The sequence below is a fragment of the Leptodactylus fuscus genome, chromosome 1 (assembly GCF_031893055.1).
Source record: "Leptodactylus fuscus isolate aLepFus1 chromosome 1, aLepFus1.hap2, whole genome shotgun sequence".
Lineage (NCBI taxonomy): Eukaryota > Metazoa > Chordata > Amphibia > Anura > Leptodactylidae > Leptodactylus > Leptodactylus fuscus.
This window is the reverse complement of record NC_134265.1, coordinates 212,868,360-212,887,794: the sequence shown is the minus strand read 5'-3', so window position 1 is coordinate 212,887,794 and position 19,435 is coordinate 212,868,360. Positions and strand designations below refer to the sequence as shown.

Sequence of the window (19,435 nt, the reverse complement as noted above, 5' to 3'; positions counted from 1 at the left end):
TATTAATTTATGGACATATGATTTTTTTTTTGCTCGTGTGTATTGGATACGTGAGAATTTCATGTCAATAACAGAGCTATGTCAATAACTAGAGCTATGTCATTGTCCTATGCAGAAAAAAGATTGCTCTTGATCCTCTAATCATACTTTCATTAGAAATTACAGACAAAACAAGCATGGTATCAAAGGGACAAGAAACATCCCTGTACCATTAAGTCCCCTCTGTAAAGATCAGAAAGACAGAAGATCTTTCTGGAAATACAGAAAACACAAAATACGGAAAGGAATACTCAAAGTAGTAAAAGTCAAAATACCATCAGACTAAAGGAAAAGACCAAAAGGACCGGAGGTAAGTATGTTGATGGGTATGCAAACAAATAAATAGTCAATCAAGCAAAATATCAAAATATAAAGCTCATAGATGTAAGTATAGATGCATCATAACACCAATTTTACTACAGTAAAATGTATCATATATGTAAATACAAATGCATCATAATGCCACCGATTATACTGCAGTAAATTGTATCATATAGATGTGAGATACATGTATCCAAAATAAGTATATACATCAATCATAGATTGTAAATACCAAGATGCTTAAATCTTTAACAGCCCAGATAATCTTATAATGAGAGTAAGATAAACGATATGTATAGAGTGTTTAAGGAGCATACAGTAGCTCAGATTATGCTCCTTAAACACTCTATACATATCATTTATTTTACTCTAATTATAGGATTATCTGGGCTGTTAGATTTAAGCATCTTGGTATTTACAATCTATGATTGATGTATATATATGCTTATTGTGGATACATGTATCTCGCATACATCTACGAGGGGGGTACCCAAAAGTTTCCAGAAAAGTTGTTTTTGAAGTGTGTATTTATTTTTTTGTACAAAATTCCTTCAATCTCCTTCAAAGTACTCTCCTTTAGCGGCAATACACTTGTCAAATCTCATCAGCCATTGTTCAAAACATTTTTTAAACTCATCTACTTTGATGTGTGTAAGCACCTCCGTCGTTTTCCTCTTCATCTCCTCCACATCAGTGAAACGCTTCCCCTTGAGGTTCCTCTTCATTCATGGAAATAAAAAAATGTCACTGGGAGCCATATGGGGTGAATAGGGTGGGTGGGGCAAGAGAGAGATGCCATTTCTTGCCATGAAAGTGGTCACCGAGATGGCGGTGTAGGCTGGGGCATTGTCGTGGTGGAAAAACCAATCACCAGACTGCCACATTTCGGGCCTTTTTCGCCGCACACTGTTGCGCAACCTCTTGAGAACCCCCAAGTAGAAAACCTGGTTGACGGTCTGACCTGTTGGAACAAATTTTGAGTGCACAATCCCTTTTGCATCGAAAAAACAAATGACCATTGTCTTCACACTGGACTTGACTTAACAAGCCTTTTTGGCGCGGGGCGAGGATGGCGTCTTCCAGTGGCTTGATTGCTGTTTGGTTTCCGGGTCGTAAGCATAGCACCAAGACTCTTCTCCAGTAATAATTTTTGAAAAAAATTCTGGGTCGGTTTCAGCATGTTCTTTCATGGCACGGCATGTTTCGATGCGACGCTCTTTCTGTTGATCAGTCAAGAGCCGCGGCACAAACTTTGCAGCGACCTGTGACATGCCCAAATCCTCCGATAAAATGCGCTGAATCGAGCTCCAACTCACTCCAGACAACTCTTCGAGTTCCTCAATGGTTCGTCGTCAATCTTCACACACGAGCTCGTTGATGTTTTGGACACTTTCGTCCATTCAGGAAGTTGACTGACGTCCAGAATGCGGTTGATCATCAATTGACATTTCACCATTTTTAAAGCGGGTGAACCACGAGTAAACTTGAGCTTGACACATAGCGTCATCCTTGTAAACGGTCTTCAACATTTCAACAATTTCCGATGCTTTTTTCCCGAGCAGAAAGCAAAACTTCACAGCCGCGCGCTGCTCATAAAACTTCTCCATGAAAAATGACGGCTGGACAAAACAGCTCTTGCAAGAAAATTCACTGCGGGTAGATGAAACCTTCCGCATCAACGCCGCTTGGCACACTGACTAAGAAGGCATGGTTGAACAAATACTGTAACTTGCTGCAGAATCGCATACTACGAAAACTGCGCGCACAGCAGCCTCATTCTGGAAACTTTTGGGTCGCCACTCATGTATATGATACAATTTATGATGATATTTTTACTTTTAATATTTTATTGTTTGTATTAATTGTATAATTTTCCTACTTTGAGTATTCCTTTTCGTCTTTTGTGTTTTCTTTAGAAATTACAGATTTTTCTCACAGTAGGGACTTTTCTTTGTTAGGTAGGTCTTTTTTAAGTGATGTATTCCCTCCAAATTATGTATTTGGTAATTCTCTTGTGATGCTGTCATAGAGGGCGTTTTGCGGAATCAGAATTGATACTTGTTGGTTAATTCCAATTCTACTTTTTTTTTTTTTTTTTTTTTTTTTTTTTTTTTACACACCTTTTGAGAGTCTTTTTTTATGGGGTTTAGAAGGAGGGGAGTCAAAAACGAAAATCAAAAAATGCCATCGGCAGGAATGCATGACCTATGCATTTAGATTTAAACAAACTAGCAAGACATTTGTTAAATGTGCTTCAGGTGTGAATATGAGTGGAGAAACATGGAGAAGGAGTCAGACATAGAATCAAACACAGGGAACAATTTGGTGAGATAGCATCAAAGTAGATAGCATCATACCAAAGACAGAATTGATAATAACTAGAGATGAGCGAACAGCATTCGATCAAATAGGTATTCGATCAATATCAGACTGTTCGAGATATTCGATTCCAATCAAATACGACACTGCAAACGCAGTAAAAATTTGTTTCCCCTCCCACCATCCCTGGCGCTTTTTTTTGCACCAATAACTGTGCAGTCAGAGGTGGGACAGGAACTACGACAATTTAGGCATTGAAAAACAATTGGAAAAAGCCATTGGCTGCCGAAATCAGGTGACCTCTTATTCATAAGAATAGTGTCGGCCATGCTCGTCTTATTTTAGTTTTGGAGAGATAGGGAGATCTTGTTCTCAAGGCGATACACAGATATTAGCGTTTTAAAACCGCATTATTCTTATAAAACAGCTCTTTTCAGAGCTACACTGCAGGAACACTGTACACATACAGTGAACCTGCCAAACATACAGCAGGGTAGCAGCAGGGGACATGGGCGAGGACGTGGATATCCAGCTGGTCATCCTGTCCACAGTCCAAGTACTGGAGAGGGGCTGCCAGCAGTGCCCCTCGTCAGTAGCAGAAGGGGGCGAGGACGTTGACGTGGATATCCAGCTGGGCATCCTTTCCACAGTCCAGGTACTGGAGAGGGGCTGCCAGCAGTGCCCCTCGTCAGTAGCAGAAGGGGGCGAGGACGTGCACGTGGGTATCCAGTCCACAGTCCAGGTACTGGAGAGGGGCTGCCAGCAGTGGCTCTCTTCAGTCGCAGAAGGGGGTGAGGATGTGGATTTGGATATCCAGCTGGGTATCCATTCCACATTCCAGGTACTGGAGAGGGGCTGCCAGCAGTGCCCCTCGTGAATAGCAGAAGGGGGCGAGGATGTGGATATCCAGCTGGGTATCCAGTCCACAGTCCAGGTACTGGAGAGGGGCTGCCAGCACCCACTTCACTCATCCTCCTCCTCCAACCCCAGCCCCTTCACCCTGATGTAATAATTAAATAAACCTCACTGAGGTTACCTCATTAATTTTTTAGCCCCAACCCCCCCCCCCCCCACCAAGGGCCTGCAGTGCAATTTTTTTTAGGGCTCCCCCATAAGGGCCTGCAATTCAATGTTTTAGGGCTCCCCCACAAGGGCCTGCATTTCAATTTTTTTTGGTTCTCCACCCCAAGTGCCTACAAATCAATGTTTTAGGGGTCACCCAAAGGGTATAACACTCTGCTGCTACAAGGCTCAATTCACCATAAGGGCCTACCATTCTGCTGGTGCAAGGCTCTACTCACCACAAGGGCCAAAAACACTGCTGGTGCAAGGCTCTACTGACCCCAAGGACCAAAAAATAAAACACTGCTGGTGCAAGGCTCATCTCACCCAAAGGGTCTAACATTCTGCTGGTTAAAGGCTCAACTTACCCAAAAGGCCTAACATTCTGCTGGTTAAAGGCTCAACTCACCCAAAGGGCCTAACATTCTGCTGGTTAAAGGCTCAACTCACCCAAAGGGCCTAGCATTCTGCTGGTTAAAGGCTTAACTCAATGAAAAGTGCAACATTTACCGTAGATGGCTTCTTTCCGAACCGAGGGTGATTCCTTTCAGTAAGATCTGATGGCTGTTTCCAGCCCTGATTATCCTGGTTGATCTTGTTCAGTAATGAAGCCAGCTCAGCATGAGGATCTCGTACGTTAGGTTGTCCATGCCCACTAATGTGCATGAAGATTCGATCACAGTAAATGTTCTTATTTTTCTCCAATTCAATCTCTGAATGAATCTTGTGTCTTACTTGAAGAAGAGACAATCTTAGGGTGCGTTCACACAGAGTAACGTGCCGCGTGATGTGGCACGTATACGGCGTGCGAGACTTTGCGCGCCGTAAACGCTCCCATTGATTTCAATGGGAGATAGGATCGTATATGCTGCGTTATTTTGCGGCCTCAAAATAACGCGGCGTATACGATCCTATCTCCCATTGAAATCAATGGGAGCGTTTACGGCGCCCAAAGTCTCACACGCCGTATACGTGCCACATCACGCGGCACGTTACATCGTGTGAATGAACGCACCCTTAGGCTGACTGCTGGTTGCTTGTGCTGCAGCATTTGGAGTTGGGTCTGTTAGCCTTGTGATGAACTCCTCACACACACACATCCACAATGACAGTTTAGGGTGGGTACTATTGGATTTCCCATTGCCTATTCCATCTGTGGTTGCCATGGGCAACGTGATTTAAAGGGGTGCTTGGTATTTCTTGGTGTTTCTATAGCTTAAAATTTGGGTTTCTGTCCATACAATTGTGGTGGAGAGAAGGTTTCCAGGTACTTTTCCACTTTCAGGGCTCGTTCACACGGCGTATGGGACGTTTGCGCCGCGATTTTGACGGTGCATGTTTGCGGTCGCGTTAGCGCCGCGTAAACGCGACCACAAACATGCACCGTCAAAATCGCAGCACAAACGTCCCGTACAAGCGGCACATTGCGTGCCGCGTTTACTCCGTGAGAACGAGCCCTCATAGAGGCTTTTTCGAGTGTCTAGTTGATAGGCTGTGATAGTGGAGTAAAACTGTGACTTGGGCTTGTTAGATACCCTCAGGCATGCTTCCCCTGCTGTCCCAGTTGCATTCCAGAGGTGTTGTCATCATTTGCTGAGGTGTCATGGTGGACTTGGTGACCCCCCTGAGTCGAATAGTGGTTCCCCTAAAACGAGCATTTTTTCCCCATAGATTGTAATGGAATTCGATATTCATTCAAATAGTCGAATATTGAGGGGCTATTCGAAACGAATATCGAATATTTCACTGTTCGCTAATCTCTAATAATAACAGCAAGCAGAGGTGGACTTGTTGTTGAAGCAGGAATGGATTTAAATGCAGGCTCCAGATGGCAGAAACATACCTGTAGATTGAAGATGAGAGACGGGGTCAGAGTGAGAATTAGGGATGCTGGATGACCGTATTATATTCTCGCCTAATTCTGATCTGCACTCTTAGGGCTCGTTCACACGTGGGCAAAGGGGCGGATTTTGACAGCGGATTTCGCTTCAAAATCCGCCCCTTTACAATGGTGGTCTATGCAGACCGCCGGGCTTCTTTTTTCTGCTAGCGGAGGGCTGTCCTATGTTCAGGCGGAAACCGCGGCGCGCTGGTCCTCGGCTTCCGACTAGCGGCAGCGCCCTCTTATGTCGGCTCATTCATTTGAGGGGAAAGCCGCGACCGCGATGGTCGCGAAAGGCGGGTTTTGACCAGAGAGAGCTTGCCGCGTCTCTCTCTGTGTCAAAACCAGCACGGACGGTGCACATGTGAACTGACCCTTAGTCACACTTTGAGTTAACAATTTATTGTTTTTCACTGCCCCCAGCTTATTTAAACTTTAAAAGGGTTGGCCATTTTTGCCTGGACGACCTCTATAAATGGAAAATGCTTTTATCTGTTAGAGTACATTTTAAGCAATGACTAAACTTCTATTTAAAATTATTTTAGAGTTCAAAAAGCCGGGATCGAAAATCTGAGAGTAAAGAAAAAAAGGAGATCCTTTCTTTTGATAAAATTAAAAAACAGAGGGAACATGAACGCCAGAGACAGAGAGAGAGAGAAATAAGAGAAATGGAGAGACAAAGGTAGGTTTGCTCTTTTGTATTCTACATGGCGCTATTCTGATCCCAGAGGTTTAATTGCAGAAAGACTACTTGGTTCATTTTACCCAGGTGTCAGTAAACTTGGTCACTCCAGATGTTGTGAAACTTGAACTACTGGTTCATAGTTCCTTTACTGTTCTTGGTACTCTTTAAAAGTGTTTTCTATCTCAGTCCCAATAAACTAATGATATGCAAATAATCCAATTCTATGTGAAAAAATAGCAAAAATAATAAAATTCATTTATATTGATTTGCATTAAAAAACGTACCGTATATCCTGGGTATAAATATATTAAATTTACTAAAATGTTCTCTCCAGATAGTGTATTGGTGTCTTTTTTGGTCGATGTTCGGAATGAGATACTGTTCTACCATTCCCATTCCAAAAAGTCCTCCAAAACCCAAAACAACATATACCTGGGATCCCAAATCTTTGGGCTTCCCCAGTCCTAAAGTTTGGAGAGATGAGTAATATTGCACCAACTGCTGGCTGTATCTCACAGGGCTGTGGAGTCGGTAAGCCACAGTTGCGACTCTGACTCCGACTCCTGGATTTTATCAGGTTCCGACTCCTTCATAAATGGCCAATTCGTAACAATAAATTTACTGTTGTAAACTATTAACATCATGCTTATTCAGTTTCTCACCATCTTATAAGTAATCACTGTTGTTCATAGTTTGATAGAACATATATATTTGAGTAACATTTATAAAATTCATATGAAAATTCAATTCTGAAATATTAATTTATTTTAAAGCTGGAGTCGGAGGTGGTACATTTCTACCGACTCCGACTCTGACTCCGACTCCAACCAAAACTAACTCCGACTCCACGACTCCGACTCCACTATTTCAGATGGCAAAGAGATGACTTATAGCTAGAGATGAGCGATGTATTCGTTCACAATTGAATACAAGGCCGGATACGCAGTAAAAATTTGTGTCCCCTCCTACCTTCCCTGGCGTGTTTTTTGCACCAATAACTGTGCAGGGCAGGTGGGACAATAACTACGACAACGGAGGCAGTAAAAAAAAATTGAAAAAGCCCATTGGCTGCCGAAAACATGTGACCTCCCATTCATAAGAGCGGCCGCCGCCATATTCGTGTCATTTCAGTTTTGGAGTGATAGGGAGAGCTTGTTCTGAGGGCGATAAAGTGCATTTAGATACAGTGCTTTCTAGCTTTGGTTAGGCAGGAAATAACAGCTCTTTTCAGAGCTTAATACATCATGCAGCATAGCAGCAGGGGATGTGGGCGAGGACGTGGATATTCCGCTGAGTATCCAGTCCACAGTCCAGGTACTGGAGAGGGGCTGCCAGCAGTGCCCCTCGTCAGTAGCAGAAGGGGACAAGGGCGTGGACATGGATATTCCGCTGGGTATCCAGTCCACAGTCCAGGTACTGGAGAGGGGCCTGACACCAGTGCCCTTCAGCAGTAGCAGGGCCCTCAGTCCCATTGTGTGAAATGATTTTCTTTGTAATGTATCTTTCTGTCTGTATTTGAACCCTACAAATTGTACAGCGCTGCGGAATATGTTGGCGCTGTAGAAATAAAATTTATTATTATTATTATTAGCAGCAGGGGACGTGGGCGAGGACGTGGACGTGCATACCCAGCTGGGTGTCTAGTTCACAGTCCAGGTACTGGAGAGGGGCTGCCAGCAGTGTCCTTCGTCACTATGAGCAGGGGACGTGGGCTAGGATGTGGATACCCAGCTGTATATCCACTTCACAGTCCAGGTACTGGAGAGGGGCTGCCAGCAGCAGCAGGGGACATGGGTGAGGACGTGGATAACCAGCTGGGTATCCACTCCATAGTCCAGGTACTGCAGAGAAGCTGCCAGCACCCAATTTACTCCTCCAACCCCAGCCCAACAGAACTTCCACCTGGAGTTCTGCAAATACCTGCTCCATGTCCATCGTAACACCACCAACATGGCCTGCAGGGCAGAGCTAGGCAGACTCCCCCTATGGCTCACCATACAGAAGAGGGCGCTAGCTTTCCAGGCACACATCCAGGGGAGCAAGCCTGACTCCTACCACCACCAAACATGGCTAAGCCACCTGAGCAAACCAGACACTCACCAACCAAACAACAGCCAACCACCAAACCAAAAACACCAACAGATGATAACCAAGGCCGAAATAAAGGCGACCACAGAGGCAAACAGAGAGCGGTACATTGAAGAATGGAGAAACAAAATAAATAACTCCAAGAAACTCACCGTGTACCAATCCCTACAAAGGGACTACACCATGGCCACCTACCTGGAGAGAATACGCCACCCCAAGCACAGACAGACCCTGAGCCGGTACAGACTGAGCGCCCACAACCTAGAGATAGAGACGGGGCGATACAGGCAGACGTACAAGCCACGGGAGAACAGACTGTGCCAGCACTGTGACCAGGGGGCCCTAGAAGACGAGACCCACTTCCTGCTACACTGCACCAAATACTCAGCTGTGAGGGCCGTCTACTACCAAAGACTCTCTGCCCACATCCCAGACTTCATATCTGCAGACGAGAAGAGGAAACTCTACATCCTACTGGGAGAAGAGGCCACTGTGGAGATCGCTGCCCAATATGTGTCCAGCTGTCACCAAATAAGAGGAAGATGAGACTCCACGGACTGTTATATTTATCCCAAAACACCCGCCCCACCCCACCCCACCTCCCCATATAGCAGTCACCAACGAAGAGGAAGATGAGACTCCACGGACTGTTATACCCCAAACCAACCGCCCTGCCCCACCCCACCTCCCCATATAACGGTCACCAACGAAGAGGAAGATGAGACTCCATGGACTGTTATACCCCAAACCACCCACCCCACCCCCACCACTCACCCACCTGAGTCCAACTCCCTCCCCCCCCCCCCACTTTACTAGCTTTGGCAATGCCAAATATCTATTCGGACGTGCCAATAAAGCTTTTTTGATATATATATATATATTTCCATTATCTACCCCCCCCCCTCCCCCCGCAGGGGGTTGCAACTCAATTTTTTAGGGCTCCAGCCCAAGGGCCTGAAAATTAATGTTTTATAGCTACCCCCAAGGGCCTGAAAATTAATGTTTTAGGGCTCCTCCCAAGGGCCTGAAAATTAATGTTTTAGGGCTCACCCCAAGGGCCTGAAATCTAATTTTTTAGGGGTCACCCCAAAGGCCAAAAAATAAAACACTGCTGCTGCATGGCTCTAGTCATCAAATGGGCCAAAAAATGGCAAGGCTGTACTCACTCCAAGGGCCAAAAGCACTGTATTTTAAAGGCTGTACTCACTCCAAGGGCCAAAAACACTGCTGGTGTGAGGCTGTACTCACTCCAAGGGCCCAAAACACTGCTTTTTAAAGGCTCTACTCACTCCAAGGGCCAAAAGCACTGTATTTTAAAGGCTGTACTCACTCCAAGGGCCAAAAACATTGCTGGTGTGAGGCTGTACTCACTCCAAGGGCCAAAAACACTGCTGGTGCGAGGCTCTACTCACGCCAAGGGCCCAAAACACTGCTTTTTAAAGGCTGTCCTCACTCCAAGGGCCCAAAACTAAATCTCTGCTGTTAAAGGCTCAACTCACCCAAAGAACCAACAAATCTCTGCTGGTGGAAGGCTGAACTAAGTTAAAGGGCCTAAAACTCTTCAGGTAAAAGACTGAAGTCCCCTAACGGGCCTCAATCTCTGCTGGTAGCTCAGCTTAAGGGCCTGTAAATTAATTTGGAAGGGCTCCTGTTAAGGGCTAGAAAAGTGAATTTTGGAAGGTCTTACCACATCAAACGCACACACACACACTTAAAATGACAGTTAAGGGTGAGGGCTTTTGGATTTCCCATTGTCTATTCCATCTGTGGTTGTCATGGGCAACGTGATTTAAAGGGGTGCTTGATAATGTTTCTTTAGCTTAAATTTGAGTTTGTGTCCATCCATTTGGGGAGTAAAGAAGGTTTCCAGGTATTTTCTCACTTTGATAGAGGTTTTTTTGAATGTGTAAAGTGTGTAGTTGTTAGGCTGTGATAGTGGGGTAATACAGGGACTTTGGTGTGGTAGATGCCCACAGACATGCTTCCCCTGCTGTCCCAGTTGCATTTTGGAGGTGTTGGCATCATTTGCTGAGGTTTAAAAGTGGACTTGGTGACCCTCCTGAGTCGAATGGTGGGATCCCCTTAAACGAAGCATTTTCTCCCATAGACTATAATGGAGTTTGATATTTGTTCGAATAGTCGAATGTTGAGATGCTATTCGGAACGAATAACGAACATCGAATATTTTACTGTTGGCTCTTCTCTACTTATAGCCCATTACATTGATGCAAAAACACTGTAACACCGTAGCTGCTACTTACCTTGCAGCTGTAAACCAACTCAATGAATGTTTTGAGTTGTGTTAGAAAGCCTGTTGCAACATAATCACAGATGGACCCTCTATTGTTTTATTTTTTTTATTTTATGGTAGAGTTGGAAGGGACCTCAAGGGCCATCGGGTCCAACCCCCTGCGAGTGCAGGTTTTCCTAAATCATCCCGCTATATGTTTATCCAGATTCCGCTTGAAGATTTCCATTGATGGAGCGCCCACCACCTCCCGTGGCAGCCTATTCCACTCTCTCACTACCCTCACTGTCAGAAAGTTTTTCCTAATGTCTAATCTGTATCTCTTTCCCTTTAGTTTCATCCCATTGCTTCTTGTACTTCCTTGTGCTAATGAGAATAGGGTAGATCCCTCTGCACTGTGACTACCTTTCAGATATTTGTAGACTGCTATTAAATCTCCCCTCAGCCTTCTCTTCTGCAAACTAAACAATCCCAGTTCTTTTAGCCGCTCCTCATAGGACATGGTTTGCAGACCTTCCACCATTTTGGTTGCTCTTCTCTGGACTTGCTCCAATATATCGATGTCATTCTTGAATTGAGGCGCCCAGAACTGTACACAGTATTCCAGGTGTGGTCTGACCAGGGAAGAGTACAGCGGAATAATGACCTCTCTTGATCTAGATTCAATGCTTGTCTTAATACATCCCAGAATTTTATTAGCCTTTTTTGCAGCAGCACCGCACTGTTGGCTCATGTTGAATTTGTGATCTACTATTATGCCCAAGTCCTTTTCCCCTATGCTATCACTTAGTTCTATTCCTCCCATACTATATATGTTTTTTACATTTCTGTTACCCAGATGTAGAACTTTGCATTTGTCCCTGTTAAATACCATTTTGTTCGCCTCAGCCCATTGTTCCAGTGTGCCTAAGTCCTTTTGAATACACTCTCTCTCCTCTCTAGTGTTGGCTATTCCTCCTATCTTCGTATCATCTGCAAATTTTATGAGTTCCCCAATAATTTCATCGTCCGGATCATTTATAAAGATATTAAAAAGTACTGGGCCCAGAACAGAGCCCTGCGGCACCCCGCTTTTGACTTTCTTCCAGTTCGATGTGTAGCCATTTAGTATTACTCATTGTGCCCGATCATTAAGCCAGTTGTGAATCCACCTAACTGATTTTTTGTCAAAGCCATACTTAATCATTTTTTCAATAAGAAGGTTATGTGATACTTTATCAAATGCCTTACTGAAGTCAAGATATACTATGTCCACGGCATTCCCTTGGTCCAACCATTCAGTGATTTTGTTGTAGAAGGAAATCCGGTTAGTCTGACAAGATTTATTGGTCATAAAGCCGTGCTGGCTCTGGTTAATTAATGCCTTCCCATCCAGGTACCGAAGTAAATGTTCCTTGACAATTTGCTCAAAGATTTTTCCTGCTATCGAGGTCAGACTTACCGGCCTGTAATTTCCTGGATCGTCCCTTTTCCCCTTTTTGTAGATGGGGACAACATTTGCCCTTTTCCAATCTAAAGGGACCACTCCTGTTTCCCATGACTTACCGAAGATTATAGAAAGGGGTTCTGTTATTTCCTCTGCTATCTCTTTCAGGACTCTAGGGTGTAAATCATCTGGTCCTGGGGACTTGGTTTCCTGTAACTTGGCTAAGTGCTCTCTTACCAGACCTTCGCTTATAGTCAGCTTGGAGTCCTCCTTCCCCTCATCTCCATCACCATTAATGTCAATATTTCCATTAGTTTCTTGGGAGAAGACGGATACAAAATATGAATTTAGTAGCTCCACCTGCTGTTCCACCATGTTAACTGTTTCTCCTTTGTCATTCTTCAGGACTCCAATGGTCTCCTTCACTTTTCTTTTGCTTTTAACATATCCCCAAAATCCTTTTACCTTACTCTTTGCCTCTTTTGCAAGCTTCAATTCGTGTTCAGCCTTAGCTCCTTTGATGCTTGTCTTGCAGAGTCTGCAGACTGCTGTGTACTCTTCCTTAGGTATAGTTCCCATCTTCCACTTTTTGTATGTTTCCTTTTTCCTTTTTAGTAGGTTATGTAATTTTTTGTCATCCATCCTGATATTTTTAGGTGCTTCCCATTTTTCTTCCTTCTAGGTATTGTTAGTTCCTGTGCTTTAATGATTTCCCTACGGAAGATTTCCCACCCTTCATGTGCATTTTTGTGCTTAAGAATTTTGCACCATGGAATTCTGCTAACCCTTGCCTTCAGGCTCTTGAAGTCTGCCCTGCTAAAGTCGAGCCTTGAAGTCTGTGTCTTCTCAGGTCTTCTTCTTCTTGCAACCCCAAACTCAAGTATAGCATGATCGCTGAATCCCAGTGTCCCTGCTACCCGTAGTCCCTTAACCATGTGCTCTTTGTTGGTTAGGACTAGGTCCAAAATGGATGTTCCTCTCGTGTTTTCTTCTACTAGCTGGGCAATGAACTAGAGACCCCCTCTGCAACAAACTATCACTTGACCCAACTAGATACTGCTATGGTCATGCAGATAAATGGATCAGAGGACATATATACAGGTGTGTCATAGAATTAACTGCTCCCTGTTGCCACTACAGCGCCGTAATGATATAATGCCACCACGGCACCTGGAGACGTAGTTGTGGGTATAAGTCATCTCTTTGCCATTTGAGATACAGCCAGCCGTTGGTGCAATATTACTCATCTCTCCTAGGGCAAACTTTAGGACTGGGGAATCCCAAAGATTTGGGATCCCAGGTATACCGTATTTTACGGACTATAAGGCGCACTGGACTATAAGCCGCATTGCCCATGAGTGCCTTATAGTCCGTCTCGGTTCATATATAAGGCGCACCGGACTATAAGCCGCAGTCCAGTGCGCATTATATGTTATTGAAAGCGGCGGCAGGCAGACTTTGCCAGCGGCCGCTTAACCCCCCGCGTGCCAGCCGCTTCTATTGGAAGCGCTCGGCAGGCGAGGAGGGGCTCTATCAGCAAAATCATGCTGATAGAGCCCAACCGTAAAAGTTAAACTACCCCCCCCCCGTTTTAAAATAAAAGCCTGAAACAGAATGTGAAACTTACCGAGCGGTGCAGGGTGGGCGGGCATTCAGGCCTCCTCTTCCTCCGATGTTCCGTCCTCCTCCTCCTCCGCCGCTCGCTAACTGATAATGGCCTGGGCGCATGCGCAGTAGCCGTAGTAGAAGCATTATGATATTGCGCATGTGCCCAGGCCATTAGTTCGCGAGCGCCGGAGGAAGTGGTCAGGACATCGGAGGAAGAGGACGCCTGAATGCCCGCCCGCCCGCCCTGCACCGCTCGGTAAGTTTCAACTTCTGTTTCAGGCCGGCGTGACAGCAGGGCTGCCGGACACTTCCCATTCATTTCTATGGGAGCCGGCATGCGAGCGCTCCCCATAGAAATGAATGGACTGCTTTTTTCCATTCATTTCTATGGGGAGCGCTCGCATGCCGGCTCCCATAGAAATGAATGGGAAGTGTCTGTCCATTCATTTCTATGGGGAGTGCTCGCATGCCGGCTCCCATAGAAATGAATGGGAAGTGTCTGTCCATTCATTTCTATGGGGAGCGCTCGCATGCCGGCTCCCATAGAAATGAATGGGAAGTGTCTGTCCATTCATTTCTATGGGGAGCGCTCGCATGCCGGCTCCCATAGAAATGAATAAGAAGTGTCTGGCAGCCCTGCTGTAACGCCGGCGTGTACGGCTGTGATACACGCCGGCGTTCCGTAGTGTAAATGCACCCTTACTGTGCCTTTTATGTATGTATGGAAGCGGCACGCAGACTTTGCCGCCGCTTCCATCCATATATAAGGCGCACCGGACTATAAGCCGCACTTACGATTTCTGAGGAAATCGTAGGTTTTTATGTGCGCCTTATAGTCCGGAAAATACGGTATGTTGCTTTTGGGTTTTGGAGGTCTTTTTGGAATGGGAATGGTAGAATAGTATGTAATTTCGAACATCGACCAAAAAAGACACCAATACACTATCTGGAGAGAATATTTTAGTAAATTTAATATGTTTATACCCAGGATATACATTTTTTAACGCATATCTATAAAAATTATTTTATTATTTTTGCCATTTTGTCCCATAGAATTGGAATATTACTCTATAAAAGTGAATTGAATGTGCTTGGAGTTATAGTTTTCAAGCAATTGAAGTGACGAAGGTTCTAGCATGCCCTTTTCCTTTTGCAGATAGTCTTTAGATTTGTTATTGTTTGGAGGTTAGTAAAAGGAGACTTTGATTTAAAGTTGCATGTATAGTCTATCAATTTCTTTAATATTTTTGCAGTGCTTGTTTAACCCCTTAGCGTACATGCACGTCAAGGAATGGTTTTAGTTCCCACGTTCCCATGTGCATGTACGTGATGGAGATCGCACAGGCTCATAAGCAGAGCCCGTGTGATCACCATGGGAGCCTGGCTGTATCTGACAGCCAGGTTTCCGCTGTAACAATGGGGACGGTGATAACACTGATCCCCGCTGTTTAACCGCTAAGATGCGGCTTTCAATAGTGACCACCGCATCTTAGAGGTTTCAAACTGAAAGTAAAAATTCCGGCTGCATCGGGAGCCAGAGTTAACTGTGACACACAGCTAACACCCTGCTCCTTAACCCCGATCGAAAGCTGAGCTTCAATTGGGGGTTTTAACCCTTTAGATGCGGCAGGCAAACATGTCCGCCACATCCAAGGGGTTAAGGGGCCTCTTCCTCCCCGTGGTGAGATCGGGGGAAAGGGGGAGGGGGGTTGGGGGTTGCTCATATGAAGTACCTGGGTTCTGGCTGGTGACCCCAGGCTGCCTGCTGCCTCTACATACCTGGTCGATCCTGCCTGCGTTGAAGGAAGTTAGCCTATGCATTTGCACAATAATAATACACATACACAATAATACAGGGCAAAAAAGTTAGTAGCTATATATTTCTAAATGTTCCTTTTGTGTTTCAAGCATATTTGAAATAATTTTAGCATATTTGACATATTCAGGGGGTGCTGGTGTTGGTAGTGGGCAGCCCGGGGTCTGACCTGGTTGATTCTGCCAGGAATGGAAGCTGTCATCCTGTGCGTCTACACAGGATGACAGCTTCCTGTGCTCTGCAATACACGTGTAACACGTGTATTGCAGATATATATAGTGAAGCATTCACTTCATTCCCCCATGGGGACAGAAAAAAAATTGAAAAAAACAGTAAAACTAAAAAAAGTTTAAGTTTAAAATAAATTAGAAATAAATAAAGCCCCAAAAATCCCTTTTTCCACGTATGAAATGTTTTATTATGTAACATAAAGAAAAATAGAGAAAAACATTACATATTTGGTATCGCTGCGTCCGTAATAACCTGAACAATAAAATTAAAACATTATTTAACCCGAATGGCGAACGTCATTAAAAAAAAACGTAGAAAACCGCACAAAATAATGATTATTCACCACCTTTTCCTTACAAAATGTTCAATAAAAAGTAATCAAATGGTCAGATGAAAACCAAAATGGTACCAATAAAAAGCAGAGGTCATCCCGCAAAAAATAGGCCCTCAACCAGCTCTGTCTACCGAAAAATGAAAGTGTTATGCCTTTCAGAAGATGGCGATTCAAAAATAATTGATTTTTTTTCCCTAAATTGAATTTTATTCTGCAGAAATAGCAACGCATTAAAAAATAATATAAATGAGGTATCGCCGTAACCGTACCGACCCGCAGAATAAAGGTAACATGTTACTTATGCTGTACGCTGCACAGAAAAAAAAAATGCTAAAAAGCAATGCCAGAATTGATGTGTCCTTTTACATCCCACCCAGAAAGAGTTAATAAAATGTAGTCAATAAGTTACAGGCCCCGAAATTGTGGTATTGAAAAGTACATCTAATACCGCAAACACCAAGCCCTCATATGGCCACATTGCCAGAAAATAAAAATCTAGCTTGTACAGTGTGAAGACAAAAACCCCAAAAGTCGCCAAATCATTAGGACGTAAGTGGCCACATAAGTGGCTGTGACTAGAAGGAAATGTATAAGCTGTGTGAGCGTTTTCAGGGGACACCCCATATTTAGAGCTTATGAGAGAGAAGACACCAGCGCTGATCCCCCAGAATGCCTCTCTTTCCCATCCGTGTCATAGGAGCTAGTGGGAAAATAGAATGGGATTTGGTGTACCCAATTTACTCCGCACAGCTTACATATTCACTTCTGGGATACTAATGCTCACTACATCACTTGCTAAATTCTTTGAGGGATGCGGTTTTCAAAATGGGGTCACTTTCTAGAGGTTTCCACTGTTTTGACACCTCAAGGGCTTTGTAAATGCGATATGGTTCCTGAAATCCTGATCACAGCCAGATCTGCCCTCTAAAAGCTCCTTCCCTTCTGCGTTTCGCTGTGCGTCCATATATTACTTTACACCCACAAGTGGGGTACTATGGTAGTCCGGAGAACTTGCATAACAAATTGTGGGATGCGTTTTCTCCTTTAACCCCTTGTGAATATGCAAATTCTAGGGCTAAACGAAAATTTTAGTAAAATATAGAGATGAGCGAACACTGTTTGGATCAGCCGATCCGAACAGCACGCTCCCATAGAGCGTGAGCGTAAGACCATGTAAGCACCTGGTACGCAGACTTAACAACCCCCCCCCCCCCCCCCCCCGCGTGTCGACCGCTTCCATTCATTTCTATGGGAGCGTGCTGTTCCGAACAGTGTTCGCTCATCTCTAGTAAAATAAAATCAAATTTGAAAATTTCACCTCCATTTTGTATTAATTCCTGTTAAGCACTTATACGGTTAAAATACTAGGTATATGTTGTTTTGGCTTATTTAACGGGTGCAGTTTTGAAAATGGGGTGATTTTATGGGGGGGTGTTAATACAAGGGTCTTTCAAAACCCCTTCATAACTGGATTAGTCCCTTAAAAAATTAGTTTTGGAAATTTCTTGAAAATTTTGAATATTGTTGTTTCACTTGTAAACCTTCTAATGTTCGTAAAAAATAAAAGGGTGACTAAAGTTTGATGCCGACATAAAGCGGAGATCTGGGACATGAGATTTATGATATCATTTTGGCGGTCTGACTATCTGTATGAAATGCACATCATTTCAAACTTTATAAAATGCATATTTTTCAAAATTTCCACCAAATTTCCTATTTTTTCATAATTAAACACAAAACATATCAACCAAAATTTACTACTAACATGAAGTGTAATGTGTTACGAGAAAACAATCTCAAAATCACTTTGGTAAGATAAAGCGTTCCGAAGTTATTGCCACATAAAGTGACATGTCAGTTTTGAAAAATCGAGCTTGGTCAGGAAGTTAAAAAGTGGCATCGGCGGGAAGGGGTTAAAGCCAGTTTTTTTTGCACACAACACATCAAAAAGAAACACACCCCAAAATATATCACCTACTTCTCCCGTGTTAAAAAATGTACACTTTGTAGCCTTAGTCCTATGTACACACATACAGTAGGGCCCAAGAGGTAAATAGGGCCAATTGGATTTCAAAAGACAAATTTTGCTTGCAGATATTTTAGGCCCATTGCACATTTCAATAAGATTTGAGTTACCAAAGCAATTGAAAACCCCCATAAATGACACCATTTTATAAACTACACCACTTACGGTATTCATTGAGGGGTATAGTGAGTACTTTGACCCCATAAGTTTTGAGAAAATTTGCATCAAACAAATAAAATTCATATTTTTTACACAAAAGTGTCATTTTATAGGCAGTTTTTCTGCTCATATCACATGAAAATGAAGAAAAACACCCCAAAATAGATGGCTCAATTTCTCCCATGTTCTAAAATGTACACTTTGTGGCCTTAATCCTATGTACGGATACACGGTAGGGCCCAAAAAGAAGGGAGCACCAACTGGATTTTAAGACACAATTTTTGCTGCTAAATGTTTCAGGCCCATTGCACATTCAAGCAAGATTTGAGTTACCGAAACAATTGAAAACTCCCATAAATGACACCATTTTATAAACTAGACCCCTTGAGGTATTCATTGAGGGGTATAGTGAGTTTTTGGACCCCATAGATTTTAAAAGAATTTGTGTCAAACAAAAAATTCTCAAATTTTTTACACAAGAGTCATTTTAAAGGCAGGTTTTTTTTTTATAGCCATTTCACTGATTTTACTAACCTTGGGATGTATAGGTTAAAAATTACTAAAATGTCCCTTTATCCCCAAAGTTTTCATTTTCACAAGGGGTTAAAAGAGAAAATGCCCCCCACAGTTTGTTAAACAAGTTCTCCTGAACACGACAATACCCCATATGTAGTCTTAATCTGCTGTATGCGTACATGGTGGGGCTCAGAATGGGACAAGCGCTATTTGACTTTTGGAGGGCAGATTTTGCTGGAATAGTTTTCAGGAGTCATGTCGCATTTGCTGAGCCCCTAAAGTATCAATACAATGGAAACCCCTCAAAAGTGACCCCATTTTAAAAACTACACCCATCCAGGAATGTATCAAGGAGTATTATCATTTTGAACCTAAAAATGCTTCCCAAGAATTAATGTACAAAATGAAAATTGAAATTTTGAAAGAAATCTGCCATTTCGGTGCCCAATACGTGGCACCCACTTTGTGTTGTCAGAGACCTGCACTCCTAAAACTATTAAGTGAGCCATCCCGGGGGGTAAAAAATTGTATATGTGGGTGTAAACTGCTGCTTGGGCACACAGCGGGTCTCAGAAGGGAAGGAACATTGCACTTTTTAGCTTTTGGGGTACAGATTTAGAGGGACTTTCTGGGCGCCATGACACTTTTGCAGAGCCCTGAAGGTGACAGTAAACT

The 19,435-nt window shown here is 43.6% G+C and overlaps 1 protein-coding gene across 2 annotated transcripts in view; it reads left to right on the top strand.

Annotated features, from left to right (window-relative positions):
* The window catches only part of LOC142214220 (scaffold attachment factor B2-like), a 201,967-nt gene that overhangs the window by 128,096 nt on the left and 54,436 nt on the right, over positions 1–19,435 (top strand). For both annotated transcript variants that reach the window (XM_075283092.1, XM_075283083.1), the window contains exon 12: positions 6,169–6,305. In XM_075283092.1, the coding sequence (XP_075139193.1) occupies positions 6,169–6,305 (137 nt within the window). The remainder of the gene's footprint in view (positions 1–6,168; positions 6,306–19,435) is intronic.